Source organism: Balaenoptera physalus (assembly GCF_965194825.1).
Source record: "Balaenoptera physalus genome assembly, chromosome: 2".
In the NCBI taxonomy this organism is placed as follows: Eukaryota; Metazoa; Chordata; class Mammalia; order Artiodactyla; family Balaenopteridae; genus Balaenoptera; species Balaenoptera physalus.
This window is the reverse complement of record NC_138883.1, coordinates 171,656,107-171,670,230: the sequence shown is the minus strand read 5'-3', so window position 1 is coordinate 171,670,230 and position 14,124 is coordinate 171,656,107. Positions and strand designations below refer to the sequence as shown.

Sequence of the window (14,124 nt, the reverse complement as noted above, 5' to 3'; positions counted from 1 at the left end):
CACTAGATACAGATCTCATCAAAGCATTCTTGAGCAAAGGTTTTAACTACAAAGGATTTCACAGGTGAAATGAGCCTATTTGGTCCCCCAACAAGGATGAAACAGAGCCCGTACAAGTTTAGGGGCAGCAGCAGCTGTGGAAAGTAATGAGCGAGAAGCAGCTTCCTGTACGCACAACTATCTCCTGTTGCCTGAATAGGATGGGGGCTCCCAGGTGAGTTTGAGTTAATGATAAGATTCAGCCCGAGCAAAAGCAGAGCTTCCCTGAGAACAGATCAGGGAAATGGGAAGAGGTATTCGGAGCATGTAAGAGGAGTGGAACAGGAAGAGGCTTCAGAGTGAAGGCACAGGCAGTAACAGATGACAGTGCTGTTTATGTCTCCTCCGAAGAAGTCCAAAAACGACTTCGCACGTTCAGCGCTCCGTTTGAAAGGATGCTATTCTGCTGAAATATGACTTCAGAGTCATGATGGTTAATTTTATGTGTCAACTTGACTAGGCCATCGGGTCCCCAGATTGAACGTTATTTCTGGGTATGTCTGTGGGAGTGTTTCTGGATGAGATTAGCAGTTGAATCAGTGGACTCAGTAAAGTAGATCCCCCGCCCCAATGTGGGTGGGCATCATCCAATCCATTAAGGGCTTCAACAGAACCTTGAATAGAAAAAGGCAGAGGAAGGAGAAATTTGCCCCTTTTGCTTCCTACCTGCCTGCTTGAGACGGGACACTGACCTTCTCCTGACCTTGGACTGGGATTTGCACCATTAGCTCCTTTGGCTCTCAGGACCTCAGACTCAGACTGGAATTACACCACCAATTTCCCTGGGTCTCCAGCTTGCAGATGCATTTCATGGGACTTCTCAGCCTTCGTAATCACACGTGCCAATTCCTCACATAAATCTCTTTATCTGTATGTCTACTGTTAACCTAAAACAATAAAGCAGCCAATTATTTTACCAGGAAAATGGGTTTATACTGGAGCAGCAAAGAATTGCCATTCAGGGTGCACAACTATGGCGAACCACCTGCAAGTCTGGTAAAACAAAGGAGAGGAAACTTTTTATAGAGGAGAAGGGAGAGTTGGGAGGGGCTATTACAAGCAAAGAGTCCATTGGAGGAAACTGGGAGTTGGAAGTACAGTGGCTTTTCATTGGCTGAGTTGTAACAGTCTCTGATTGGCTGAGCTGTTGCCAGACAGAGAGAAAATTTTCCTTCCTCCTACTGGCCTTATTAAAGTAGTGTCACTTCGTGCTGGAGATACAAAGTAGGTCTCTTTCTATTGGCATCTGTATTGACCTCAAGCGGTATGTGTGTGATCGCTGTTCTGCCTCCCAACTCCATTTCAGTGAAGTTCCCTTCATTAATTTTCACAGTATGTATATGTATTCTATATGTGTATGTATATGTATATCTATATATCTATTGCTCTTCTATTGGTTCTGTTTCTCTGGAGAAGCCTAAAGCAAGTCCGTTAAGCATCACAGAGGGAAATGAACCCATACTCGCCAACCTGGAGGCCTCCTCTGGCACTTCCTCTCTCCCCACCCCCAATCACTCACCATCTGAATTCCATTTCCTATGTTTCATTCAGCGTTTTAGAAGTGACCGCCCTGTGAAAACAGCAGCTCTTTCTCATTTTAGCAGCTAACCAAACTGTAAACTCACCGCAGGCAGGAGAGGTCTCTCAGATCTGTATTTCCTAGGGGCCTAAAACCTAGAAGCAAGTGCTTTGCGCATGGATAGGAGTTTCAGTGAATTAATGAGTGTAATCTCCAAATTGCTAACATTTACAAACAGTAATTAGCATTGTATTATTAATCTCCAAAATCAAACAAGACTGAATCACAGAGACCATTCTGCCTTTACAGTTCTCACACAGACTCCTTCAGAAAAAGACCGAAGTACTCTGTCAGGGGAGTGGAGAACAGACTGCAGACTCCGGAGGTATGGCTGTGGCTTTACCAAACTTTGACCAGCATTAAATTAGCCAACAGAAAATGAATGAAAGTCCTGTCAGCATGTTACACACATTGGGGAAAAGAACATATGAAATCGTATTAACAAAATACGCCTCTCTTTCTATAGAATTTGTTCATTTGATCTTTATCCCAAACCTTCTTTGACATGATTAACTAAAGACTGAAAACCGAAGATGTGAAACACACAAAAGCCCATTAGATTACGTAGCCCACGTTATTGGGCCCCATGTACAATTAAGTGTTCTTTATAGAAATATTTTCTAGAATGTTGTCTAATCCATTTCCAGTAGATTTGCTCTAAATGTTTCTAAGTCTTTTTCTGAAGAACTTATTCCAATTAGGCACATCTTTGATACCTGACAGTTATTGAGATTTCTATTTCAATTTGTCTTATTTAAATTTTGCCCCATTACTCCTACTTAGACCCTTTCCCTGTCACCATATTGTAGATAGTTTTCATATTCCCTTTTAGGCATAATTTAACCATGCTTCACACATTAACTTGAGTAGACAGTATATGGTATAAATTACAGAGAACAGCGATGTGTGAAGACATTCTGTGAATAAATTAAAGCATTAATTTCAGACATATCAAACTAACACTTTTCAAATTTGTGGTTCCTATAATTTTCAGACCTGTTTCTGAGGTCTTTGGAATGGGGGAATTGAATGGAAAATTAGTCTAAAACTTCTACTTTTATTTCATAGGATGGAGACCGGCCATTCCCATGAATATTTAAAAGAGGAAGAATTTTAAAAAGTGAATTTAACACAAAGGACCTACTCAGATTTAAGGAGATGTTGACATTCAGACATACAGGTGAGAAAGATTGTGTTTAGCAACTCACCAGACGTAATCACCACCAATCTAGCAGTGAAGAGAATTAAGGCTACTGCCAATCAAGAGAGGACTTTACGGCCCTCTGAGTATTTCTGCAACTTGGAACAATGAGTCTGGGTTGACTGAAGAAGTGAACATGTTTATATTATGAAGGGAAGATTTAAAAATGAGAACCTAGGGCTTCCCTGGTGGCGCAGTGGTTGAGAATCTGCCTGTCAATGCAGGGGACACAGGTTCGAGCCCTGGTCTGGGAAGATCCCACATGCCGCTGAGCAACTAGGCCCGTGAGCCACAATTACTGAGCTTGTGCATCTGGAACCTGTGCTCCGCAACAAGAGAGGCCGTGATAGTGAGAGGCCTGCGCACCGCGATGAAGAGTGGCCCCCGCTCGCCGCAACTAGAGAAAGCCCTCGCACCGAAACGAAGACCCAACACAGCCAAAAATAAAAAACAAACAAAAAAAATACTAAAAATGAGAACCTAACTCAAATTTAACCGAAATCTCTAGGTGGAAATGAAAATATTCGCAGCACAGGCTCTCCTGGGATTTCTGGTTTCCACAACTGATACAGAATCACAGGATATACATGGAACTGGCACCAAAACACACACACACACACACACACACACACACACACACACACACACTTCTTTTTAGGTAGTGAGACTTGAGAAAAAGGATCAAGTTCATTCTTGTTCCCAGTTTTATTACTCTTCATAGTACTTATCACTTATGCCATATGTTTTATTGCATCTCTCCCCCAGCTCCACCTAGAATTTAAGCTCCATGAGGACAGAAATTTTGTTTTCTTTTGTCTTGTTCACTTCTGTGTCCCTGGGGCCCAGATACTGCTTGACACATAGTAGAAGTTAATAAATATTGGTTGAACAAATTCATTTATTTGGCACTGATTTCTCTAGTTAAGGAATCAAATAGAAAGATACCATGCGTACTTCTCTGCTAAAAAGAGCTAACCCTCCCCCCGCAAACCAATATAGAATGGGAAAAAGTTCTTTAATTTCCTAAAGGTAGGCTTTGAGATAGTATTAGTCCTCAAAATGTAACTGGGAAGCATCTAACATCTGACCATCTAATTAAGGTCCTAAAGATGACGCTCATGAAGGCAGAGGCAGTGTCCCATTTTTCTCTTGATATCAGCTCATGACATGGGCCTGGGATGAGGTAATAAATAAGAGCCAGTTGGAACAGCTGACCTAGACTGTGTTAGCCCCCTATCTGAGCACTTACATGCTTTTTTGGGGGGGGCTGCACTGGGTCTTAGTTGCGGCATGCAGGATCTTCACTGTGGCATGCGGGATTTTCTTAGTTGCGGCATGCGGATTCTTAGTTGCAGCATGTGGACTCTTAGTTGCGGCATGCATGCGGGATCTAGTTCCCTGACCAGGGATCAAACCCAGGCCCCCTGCACTGGGAGCACGGAGTCTTACCCACTGGACCACTAGGGAAGTCCCCGTGAGCACTTACATGCTTTAATTCTTTTACTTTTTACAATAATTCTGTGTGGGGGGTATAGTTCTTACCCCCAGTTTCCAGTTCTTACCACAAGGCATTGTAAGAGGATTAGTATCAATAAGTAACTGCCAGTTATCAATGTATTGTCTCTCAGCTCCAAACCCACCCTTCTGTGAGCGGGAGGCTGGCGCAATGTGAGGCTATCAACAGAGGGCGCCAGAGAGACACTGCAAGGCCACAGCCCCAGGAAGACCCTCCATGGCAGGTATTCAGCGTGGGAGCCCGGTGGCTACCTTGGAGGAGTCCAGCTGCACTTCGGGCCACAGTGTCCTCACTGGGAGCTGTCTCTGCAGACCAGCTCTGGTCCCACCTTCGGGAACGTCTCTCCCCACTAGCAGGCTACATGTCCACGAGGTAGCCACAGCATCTCGGAAGGGGAGTGACTCCCAGCCTTGGGGTTGGGGGTGGGTTAGGGGGGTGGAGGTGGAGGTGGGAGTGGGCCTCTCCCTTCATCCTAAGTCCCTTTATTGTCCCCTCTCCTTCAGCCAAGAGGCAGTGGTTGCAACCTCTGTACCCCTTGGATGCTTTTCACCCCGTTTAGGAGCTAAGCTCCTTCTACTGGTTAGGAGTTCTTCACATTAAATTGTCCCGATATAGCGCTGGGAGGATGCTGTATTATATCAGACCCCGAACTGGCCAAGATGGTGCCACTAGGAAGCAATCAAGCTGGACTTCAAAGCCAGAAGGTCTGATACCAGAGGACACACTCCAAACTTCAATGCTATGTTGTCTCAAACATTTGGGAGAAAATCCAGGTTAACTTCCCCTATGGCCTGGGCACCACTAATGCCACAGGAAGAATTTACTTACCTAGGAATTCCATTCAATGGCAAAGATGAGAATTGCGATACAGAAGTGAGGTACTCAATTGCACCTCCTCAAGTATGGCACAGACTAAAACCATGACCATAGATTTTAATATTTCAAATCACTTTCACATGCAGGATTTTACCCAAACAACTTTGTAGAGGGAATAAGCCATGTGTTATTATTCCTGTAGATATAGAAACTGAGGCCTGGAGACATTAAAAATTTACATTGGTAGTTGTACTAAGGTCTCCCAACTCCCAGCCAGAACTTTGTCTATAATACCACCGTCTTGTCTTGAAGTTTAGTTGCTCTGGAGTCAATCTGACAAGGAGACCAAAAAGACCCACGTCCTAATTCTTGGAGCCTGTGCATATGACCTTATATGGAAAAAGGGTCTTTGCAGATGTGGTTAAGTTCAGGATCCTGAGGCACAGAGATTATCCTGGAGAATCAGGGCGGCTCTAAATGCCATCATAAGAGTCCTTATAAGAGACAGGCAGAGGGCTCCCCTGGTGGCGCAGTGGTTGAGAATCCGCCTGCCAATGCAGGGGACACGGGTTCAAGCCCTGGTCCGGGAAGATCCCACATGCCGTGGAGCAACTAAGCCCGTGCACCACAGCTACTGAGCCTGTGCTCTAGAGCCCACGAGCCACAACTACTGAGCCCGTGTGCTGCAACTACTGAAGCCCGCGTGCCTACAGCCCGTGCTCTGCAACAAGAGAAGCCACTGCAATGAGAAACCCACGCACCACAACGAAGAGTAGCCCCCTGATCGCCACAACTAGAGAAAGCCCACGTGCAGCAACGAAGACCCAACGCAGCCAAAAATAAAATAAAATAATAAATAAATTTATTAAAAAAAAGAGAGAGAGACAGGTAGAGTGAGACTTCACACACACAGAGAAGGTGTCGTGAAGACAGAGGCAGAGACTGCAGGGATGCGGCCGCAAGTGAAGGAGTGCCTGCAGCCTCCAGAAGCTAGGGAGGCAAGGCCCAGAAAGAGGCCAAGAAAAGTTCCCCTCCACAGCCTCTGGAGGGAGCACAGCCCTGCTGCCACCTGAATTTTGGCCCAGTGGGACGGATTTCTGACTTCTGGCCCCCAGAACTGTGAGAGAACAAATTACCACAATTTTAAGCCACCAAGTTTGTGGTAATTTGTTACAGCAGCCTCAGGAAACTAATATATTGACAAATTCAAGTTTAAAAGAAAAGCATGCATATAGAAAATAATTTATTTTCCTTTTTTCTTTTTTTGGCTTGCAGCTTGCAGGATCTTAGTTCCCCAACCTGGGATCGAACCCACACCCTCAGCAGTGAAAGTACGGAGTCCTTACCACTGGACCACCGGGGAATTCCCTAGAAAATAATTTCTTAACGTAATATAAAAAGATCTATACGGTTGATCCTTGAGCAACACTGATTTTAACAGCACGGCTCCACTTATACTGTACTTGGATTTTTTTCCAGTAGTAAGTGTTACAGTGCTGCATGACCCGCAGCTGGTTAAATCCTCGGTTGCAGAACCTCTGATGTAGAGGAACCACAGATACGGAGGAACCGCATATACAGAAAGCGGACTGTAAGTTACATTCAGATTTCTGACTGCGCCGAGGGTCAGCGCCCCTAACCCCTGAGTTGTTCAAGGGTCAACTGTAAACCCACTTTCTTTAAATTTCAGAATGTTAAGAACGTTCAGAATGAAAATACAAGCTACAGATTCGAAGACATTTGTAATATAAATATTCTACAAAGGATTTATATCCAGAATATAGAAAGAACTCCTTCAAATTAATGAAAAAGACCAACAACTCAAAAAGTTTTAAACGGCCAAGAGACTTGAACAGGTCCATCACAGAAGAGGATGTCCAAGTGACCGACAAGCACATGAAAATGTGCTTAATGTCACTGCAAGTTAAAACCCCAGTGAGACAATGGTATACCACTACACCCTGATAATACCAAGTGTTGGTGAAGATAAGGGACAGCTAGTGCTCTCATACACTGCTGGTGAGAGTGCAAATTGGTACAACTATTTAGGAAAACTATTTTACAGTACCTACTAAAGCCAAACATATACACATATATATATATATATACTATAATTCAGAAATTCCACTCATGAACATATACACAAGATAACATGTGCTTATGTCCACCAAAAGATACAAACTGAAATGTACAAGAATATCCATCAAGAGTAGAATGGATAAAAATTTGTGGTATGTTTATAGAATGAACTAATATAGAGCAAAGAAAAAGAATGAACTCCTACTGTACCCAACAAGAGAAATGAACCTCGCAGACCAAATGTTGAACAAAAGAAGTCTGACACAAAATGGTACACACTGTATGATGCCATTTTTATGACGTTCAAGAACACGTGAAACCAAGCTATAGTGGTAGAGGTTAGACTTGTGGCGTCCTTGTGAGGGTTACCTGCTGGGAGGGGAGCAGCTCCCACAGGGGAGCTGACTGGTGTGCTGGAAGTATTCTAAATCTTAACCTGGAGGGAGGGCGGTTATACGGATGCAGACGGAAGCAAAAGAAATTGATTGAGGTGTACACTTAAGAGGCATGTTCTTTACTGTATATGTTAGATCTTAATAAAAAAAGAGCATTAAATTTTTATCTTAAAGAAATGGCAGAAAGGTAGTAAGGTTAACGTATCATATTTAAGAGTCAGGAAACCGGTATGGCAATCGAGTTTCACTAAAAAATGGTCTTATGAAAACTGATTTTCCTCATTTGCAAAATTGGAATATTAATATCTACCAACCTCCTATAGCAATTAAGAGCATGAGATAATGTGTAAGTATTCTTGAGTTCCTATAAGAGAAGCCTCATATAAATATAAGGTAACATTTTGGGTGGCACATTCCAAGATCTCATTTTCACTTAAGTAATCTCTTACAGATACTACCTCCTGTCTTTTAAGTTACAGTCGCTAAACCCATAAAGTAAATGAAAGTGGAAACTTGAGTTATGCCAGCAACAAATTGATAAACTGAGGCTCAAGGAGGGCCGCCTCTTATTCTTTCTATGACCCTTCTGAAGGGCGATCATCATAAAATGAAAAGTTAATACTTATTAAATCTTCCTGAAGGATTCAGAATCTACTTACAGGATTTTCAATTCCAGAGACTCCAATCAAAGATTTATAAACAGCCTCAAGCCCTAATACCATCCCGCTTATCTGCTTCTTTTTGAGGGTTAAACAATAACCAGGTGTAGTCATATCTATGTACACAGCATGGTTGAAATCATATAATTCCTCTAAATCTGAGCCGCCTAATGTGGTAGCACTGGCCTTATGTAGCTATTAAATACTTGAATTTGGCTAATCTGAATTGGTTTGTCCTCTAAGTGTAAAATAGACACCATTTTCAGGACAGTGTACACAGAAAAAGAATGTAAACGATCTCATTGATATTTTTATATTGATTACATGTCAAAATGATAGTATGTCTAATATACTGGGTTAAATAAGATATATTATTCAAATAAATTTAACCTGTTTATTTTTACTTTTTAAAAATGTGGCTACTACAAAACTTTAAATTTAATTTATGGCTTGCATTATATTGTTATTGGACAGCAGGGCTGTAAATAAAGATGGAGATCTTCATAATGCTATTCCTCTCAGGACAGAGTTTTCAGAAATGGAGTTTTAAAAATTAGGGTTAAGATTGCGTAAATGTTCTCTGGCCAAATTACCTGTCTTATGTCAGAGATTAAAACCTACATTTAATCTTTATAATCAACTGAGTTTTAGAATGGTCATATGATAAGATATTTGGCCTACCTGAAGTCATGGAATATTTGACCAGTTTTCCCTGAGCTTTAATAATATGTAAACCTGCGGTTCTAAAACCTGTGGGGAAACTTGAACTATTGAAACAGAGACGTGACCTTAGTACATCTCCTACAGGACTATCCAGAACACCCCAACACAAAAACTATATTCAATTAACCAAAAACAATACTGCTACAAACTGAACTGTGTCCCTTGTCCCCAAACTCTTATGTTGAAGCCCTAGCCCCCAAATGTGATGGTATTGAGAGGTGGGGCCTTTGGGAGGTAATTAGGTTTAGATGAGGTCATGAGGGTGGAGCACTGATGATGGGATTAATGTTCTTATAAGGAAAGGAAGAGATCAGAGCTGTCTTTCTCTCCACCGTGTGAGGTCACTGCAAGGCGGCCATCTCCATGCCAGGAAGGGAGCCCTCACTAGGAACTGACCCTGCCAGACTTTGATCTGGGACTTCTAGCCTTCAGAACTATGAGAAAGTAAATTTCAATTTTTGAAACCACCCCATCTACTGTATTTTGTTATGGCAGCCCAAGCAACTATTACCTACCACTTGAAGCAACCTCTTTCTAATTAAACATCATAATTTATCTTTACTTAATGCTAATTATGAATATATACCTTTTTGTTATATAAAGGCATGGTGGAGAATAAACAAATATTTGTTGATTTTCTCTATATGTTAATAGGACAGGCCTGACCTATGGCCTCTGGAGACCAACTTGCTCACAGACCATTTTTGTTGAGCCAGGAAAAAGGGTCAGGGAGAACGATCATTATTTTAAAACATTATCACAATGAAACATTTTTTCTTAACTGTATCAAAATTATTTTCTTAAGCAAATGGAATTCATATTCCCACTTGAACTGAAAATGCTAAGTTGTTAATATCCCCCTAGGGATGTGCTTCCTGGTATGTCGCCTTCAATGATTTTATCATAGCTTAAGCATAATAAAAATCTCATTGTATGCTCCAAGGCATGAACGATCCTAAATGTTCCTCAATCAGTACAGTGCTCAGCCTTGTGGCTTCTGGAATAACATTTTTGTTTGTTTGTTTTTATTTATTTTATTTGTTTATCTTTGGCTGCGTTGGGTCTTTGTTGCTGCATGCGGGCTTTCTCTAGTTGCGGCGAGCGGGGGCTACTCTCCCTTGTGGTGCGTGTGCTTCTCGTTGCGGTGGCTTCTCTTGTTGAGGAGCACGGGCTCTAGGTGCACGGGCTTCAGTAGTTGTGGCTCACGGTCTCTAGAGCGCAGGCTCAGTAGTTGTGGCGCACGGGCTTAGTTGCTCCATGGCATGTGGGATCTTCCCGGACCAGGGCTCGAACCCGTGTCCCCTGCCTTGGCAGGTGGATTCTTAACCACTGTGCCACCAGGGAATTCCTGGAATAACATTTTTAAAGGCATTACAAAAAAAGAAAGAAAGGGTCCCAGCCCAGGGAGCAGCTTCATACGCTTTGTTTCTTTAGAAATCTTCAAAACATCTTTAGGTGCTTGGTTTTAAAGAAAGAGGGGGAAAAAATGGTAGAGAACCAAACAGGGTAGTTGATCAACCCTTGTTATCACGTTAATCCCTTCTGCCACCTTTTAGAACTCCAAAAAATCTATACAAAATTTTGTCCTGCACATATCTTCTTGGAAAAGGCCCTGAGCTCTGAACATAATCTCCAAGGAGACAGTGACCAAAAAAGTAAAGAACCTCTTATTGAAGGGTTTGCTTTAGCGAACTCAGTGAATGGTCCTCTTTCTCACCTCCAAGCCAGGTAAAACCAGCCTCCCCACTTGGCACATACAGGCCACCTAACATAAGACCTCAGAAGGCATACCAGGCTCTGCTTCCACTCGTTGCTGGGTTACCTTGCTCCTTGATTTAATTTCCTGGTGTGTATATGTTTACTCAGGTTGCTGTCTCATTTGAGCGAGACTCGCAGTGGAACCTGTTACCACATTTATCAACATACCCTCTCCCCTTACTCCTCTCTACTCTTTTGAGGCCACCTGAACTTGTCACAGTGCTGGATGGGTTCTCCATCTGTCTACTCTCTTTGTGTTCTGGTCTAGAGATGATCAGTTTGGTGGCGGTACTTTTAAGCTTGTCAGATCACATTTCTGTCCCGCCAGTCCCAGGTGGTATAGAATTCTCTTCCATTCCCACAATAACGTTGTTGTGAGAAAGCAATGGTGTGCTCTTAGCTCCCTAGAAAAGAATATTGTATAAAACTAACACAAGCTTTCGGTTTCCGCCAATTATTCTGGCATTGTCACATCAAAAGGCATAGCCCTCTGCACCTGCCTTGGCCATTTCTTCCCTAAGAGTCAGCAGAGCGCTCGGGCACCCCCTGACGTCGCACCGCTCACCTCTTCTACCCTCCCCAAAGCCCCCATTTCAAGTTCTCTCCTTGAACATAACTCCCGATCTTCCTACAACCCTCCTCGTATTGGGGTAAAGAACTGAAGCTCACTCTTTTCCATACTCGACTCATCAGTCAATTCTGAAAGCTCTTTTCCTTGCAGAGCGCAGATGGGTAAGTTTTTGGGTTTCGGTTGATTTTTTTTTTTTTTTCCCCTAAAACTTGCCTGAAACCAGTGAGTCTGGCCCTCGCGCACCCGGAATCTCAAGGCGGGGAGTGGGCTGGCCAGGAGGGTCCCCGACACCCAGGGCTGTTGAGAACGAGATCGGCCCCGGGGAGCGGCGAGGAGACGCAGGCGAGCTCGGGGCCCGGAGTCGGGCCCCCCGGGCAGCCGCGCCCCGACTCGCCGACCCCCGCGGCGCCGGCGGCCGGACCCCCGCGCCGGGCAGGGCCCTCGGTCCCGGGGGGACGGGAGGGCCGGCCGGCCGGGCCGAAAGCGCCGCGCCGCGGCCTCCGGCTCCTCCTCGAGGCCAGGCCGGTGGGTGGCGGCGGCCCGGGTCCCCGGGGATGGCGGCGGCCGCGCTCCGCCAGCAGGTGGCCCCGGGGTCCCGGCGGCGCCGCCTCCTCCCGGCGCCCCTCCTCCCGCGGGGACGGTCAGCGCCCCGACCCGGCTGGCACCCCGCCGCCGCCGCCGCCGCCGCCCTCGGCCCGCCCGCCGCGTCCCCGGGGCCGCGCTCGCCGCCGCCGCCGCCGCCGCCGCGTCCGGAGCTGCGCCCAGGCCGGCCCGCGGCGAGCGCCCAGAGCGCCGGCAGCCCCGGCCCGCCCTCCCCGCCCCCCCCGCCCCCCCCGCCCCCAGCTACGCGCTCCCCAACGGAAAGTTCGGCTCCGGCGGCGTCTCGCCCGGCAGCCGGGGATGAGCCGGGGTCGGGGGGCGCGCTGAGCGGCGGCCAGGAGGGGGCAACTTCTCCCGGGAGAGCGCCTCCCGCCGGGCCCCGCCGGCCGCAGCCCCCGGCGGGCTCGAGTGGTTTTTCCCTTGCCTGTGCCTCCCCCCTGCGGATCCAAGAGACGGACCTAGGTCCCCGCGCTCCCGCTGCCGGGTGACAAGAGCCAGCGCCGCCGCCGCCGCCGCCTCGGCCGCCGCTCCCTCCGTCCCTCCGCCCGGCCGGCCGGCCGGCCGCTCCCGGCCGCAGCCCCTGCCCTGCCCGCCCGCCCGCCCGCCGCACCATGGAGTTCTCGGAGAGGAAGCGGAGCAGGAAATCCCAGAGCTTCAAACTGGTGAGCCGAGGTAAGCGGCGGGCCGGGCCGGGCCGGGCGGGGGGCGTGCGGGCGGCGGAGCGAGGACTTGGCGCCGCGTAAACAGCCCCCGGCCCCTTGCCCGTCGCCCGGGCCGCGCAGCCAAGTCCCGGGGGCCCGGGGCTCCCGGGACCCCCCGGCCCCCTCCCGAGGGGGGGCTGCGGCCGCCCACACCGGGCGGCGAGGAAAGTTGTGCCGGGGGGAGGCAGGATGTGATTCCGCGTAAACAAGTCGGAGGGCACATCAGGAAATTAGCAAACAATGACACTTGGGGCGCGGAGAGCCTTCTTTGGTATTCCACTCCTGTGGCTCGGCGGCGGGGTGGGGGAGGACGCCTCTCCATCAGGCCGTGCGGACACCAACCCGGACCAGTGCTTGTGGTGGGTTGGGGGTCGGTGTGTTTTCCAACCCCCAAAGAGGAGGAAGAAAGGTGCTGGTGGCGTTTGGAAGATGGAGAAAGACGCTCTTTAGGTGTCCAAGCCCAAATAAGAATTGTTGACATTCAGCATCTTTTCTGGGTACGTTATTTGGCCTGGAAAGGTGTTTTCGAATAGATCACTTATCCGTCAGGTAAGTATCATTAAAAAAAAAAAAAAAATCCAGCCGACCCTTGACGATTTAACAGGTGTACACCGCAGTCTCTGGGCTTGGGTTTATTTCATCAGGCGAGGGGAAAGTTGAATAGTCCTGCCTGTGGTCAGTGACTTGTTAAAAAGAGTCTCTGTTTTTCCTGATGTGACTTCGAAAAACGATGAGAACTTAAGGGCAGACGTAAAAATGTGTCTATCAAAATGCATCGTGTCACCTTAAATTAGAGGCAGGTGACTTTTTTCTCTCCATCATGTCACAAGTCCCAATATTGAGTTTAGAATGATCCTGTTTAAGTATCGCCTTTGAATCAGCTTGAAGTCACAACCAAACCAGAGAACCTGTCCACTTTGGTCCTCTGTTGTTTTATCTAGCATGGGCATCAGAGCAGAGAGCAAGGCGATTGTGTTAACAACCTGGAGAAGTCCCATGTAAGCTGATGAAAATTCGAGGGCGATTGCAATTTCCAGCTAAGCTGAGCTAACTATGATGCAGGTGCAGTAAAGCCTGCTTTGGGTTACTCTGAAAATGGTTTGATTATAGACATTTTGGAGATCTACTCCTGTTTCCTCCGATTGAGCTTGGATACTGTTTAATGAAAAAAGCCTGAAGTAGTTTTACGTATTCAAAATATTTGGCTTTTCCTTGTCTCTAAGTACGTTTATTCCCCCTCAGCAGTGTTGATTGCTCAGTCATTTGTACTTTAAAAGTCCCTCCATATTTGACTGGCCTGTTGGTCTATCTGATTCATTCTGGAATGTAGGCTGCTTTCTTATTTATGACCTCAGGGAACCTACTACTTTATCTTAAAAGTGAGAGGAGTTTTGTAAACCTTGTCCTGGGAGGTCTAAGGCCCCAAAAAGGGAATCTCTGTTAACAAGGGACCTAGTCTAGTTTCTTACCTAAGCGATCCTACTTTT

General features: G+C 46.4%; 2 protein-coding genes across 5 annotated transcripts in view; one reads left to right on the top strand and one right to left on the bottom strand.

The window, feature by feature from the left end:
- Positions 1-938: 938 nt before the first annotated feature.
- On the bottom strand, positions 939-12,549 carry LOC309654734 (uncharacterized protein; the record flags this gene model as incomplete). Its single annotated transcript, XM_082449146.1, has 2 exons — positions 939-10,355; positions 11,550-12,549. The coding sequence occupies 2 exons, from the start codon at positions 12,547-12,549 to the stop codon at positions 10,330-10,332; spliced, it is 1,026 nt and encodes a 341-aa protein (XP_082305272.1). The 3' UTR covers positions 939-10,329.
- Positions 12,406-14,124, top strand: part of BEND7 (BEN domain containing 7) — a 76,475-nt gene continuing 74,756 nt past the window's right edge. For all 4 annotated transcript variants that reach the window (XM_082452879.1, XM_082452877.1, XM_082452880.1 and 1 more), the window contains exon 1: positions 12,406-12,608. In XM_082452879.1, coding sequence (XP_082309005.1) covers positions 12,548-12,608 — 61 coding nt within the window. In that variant the 5' untranslated portion in view covers positions 12,406-12,547. The remainder of the gene's footprint in view (positions 12,609-14,124) is intronic.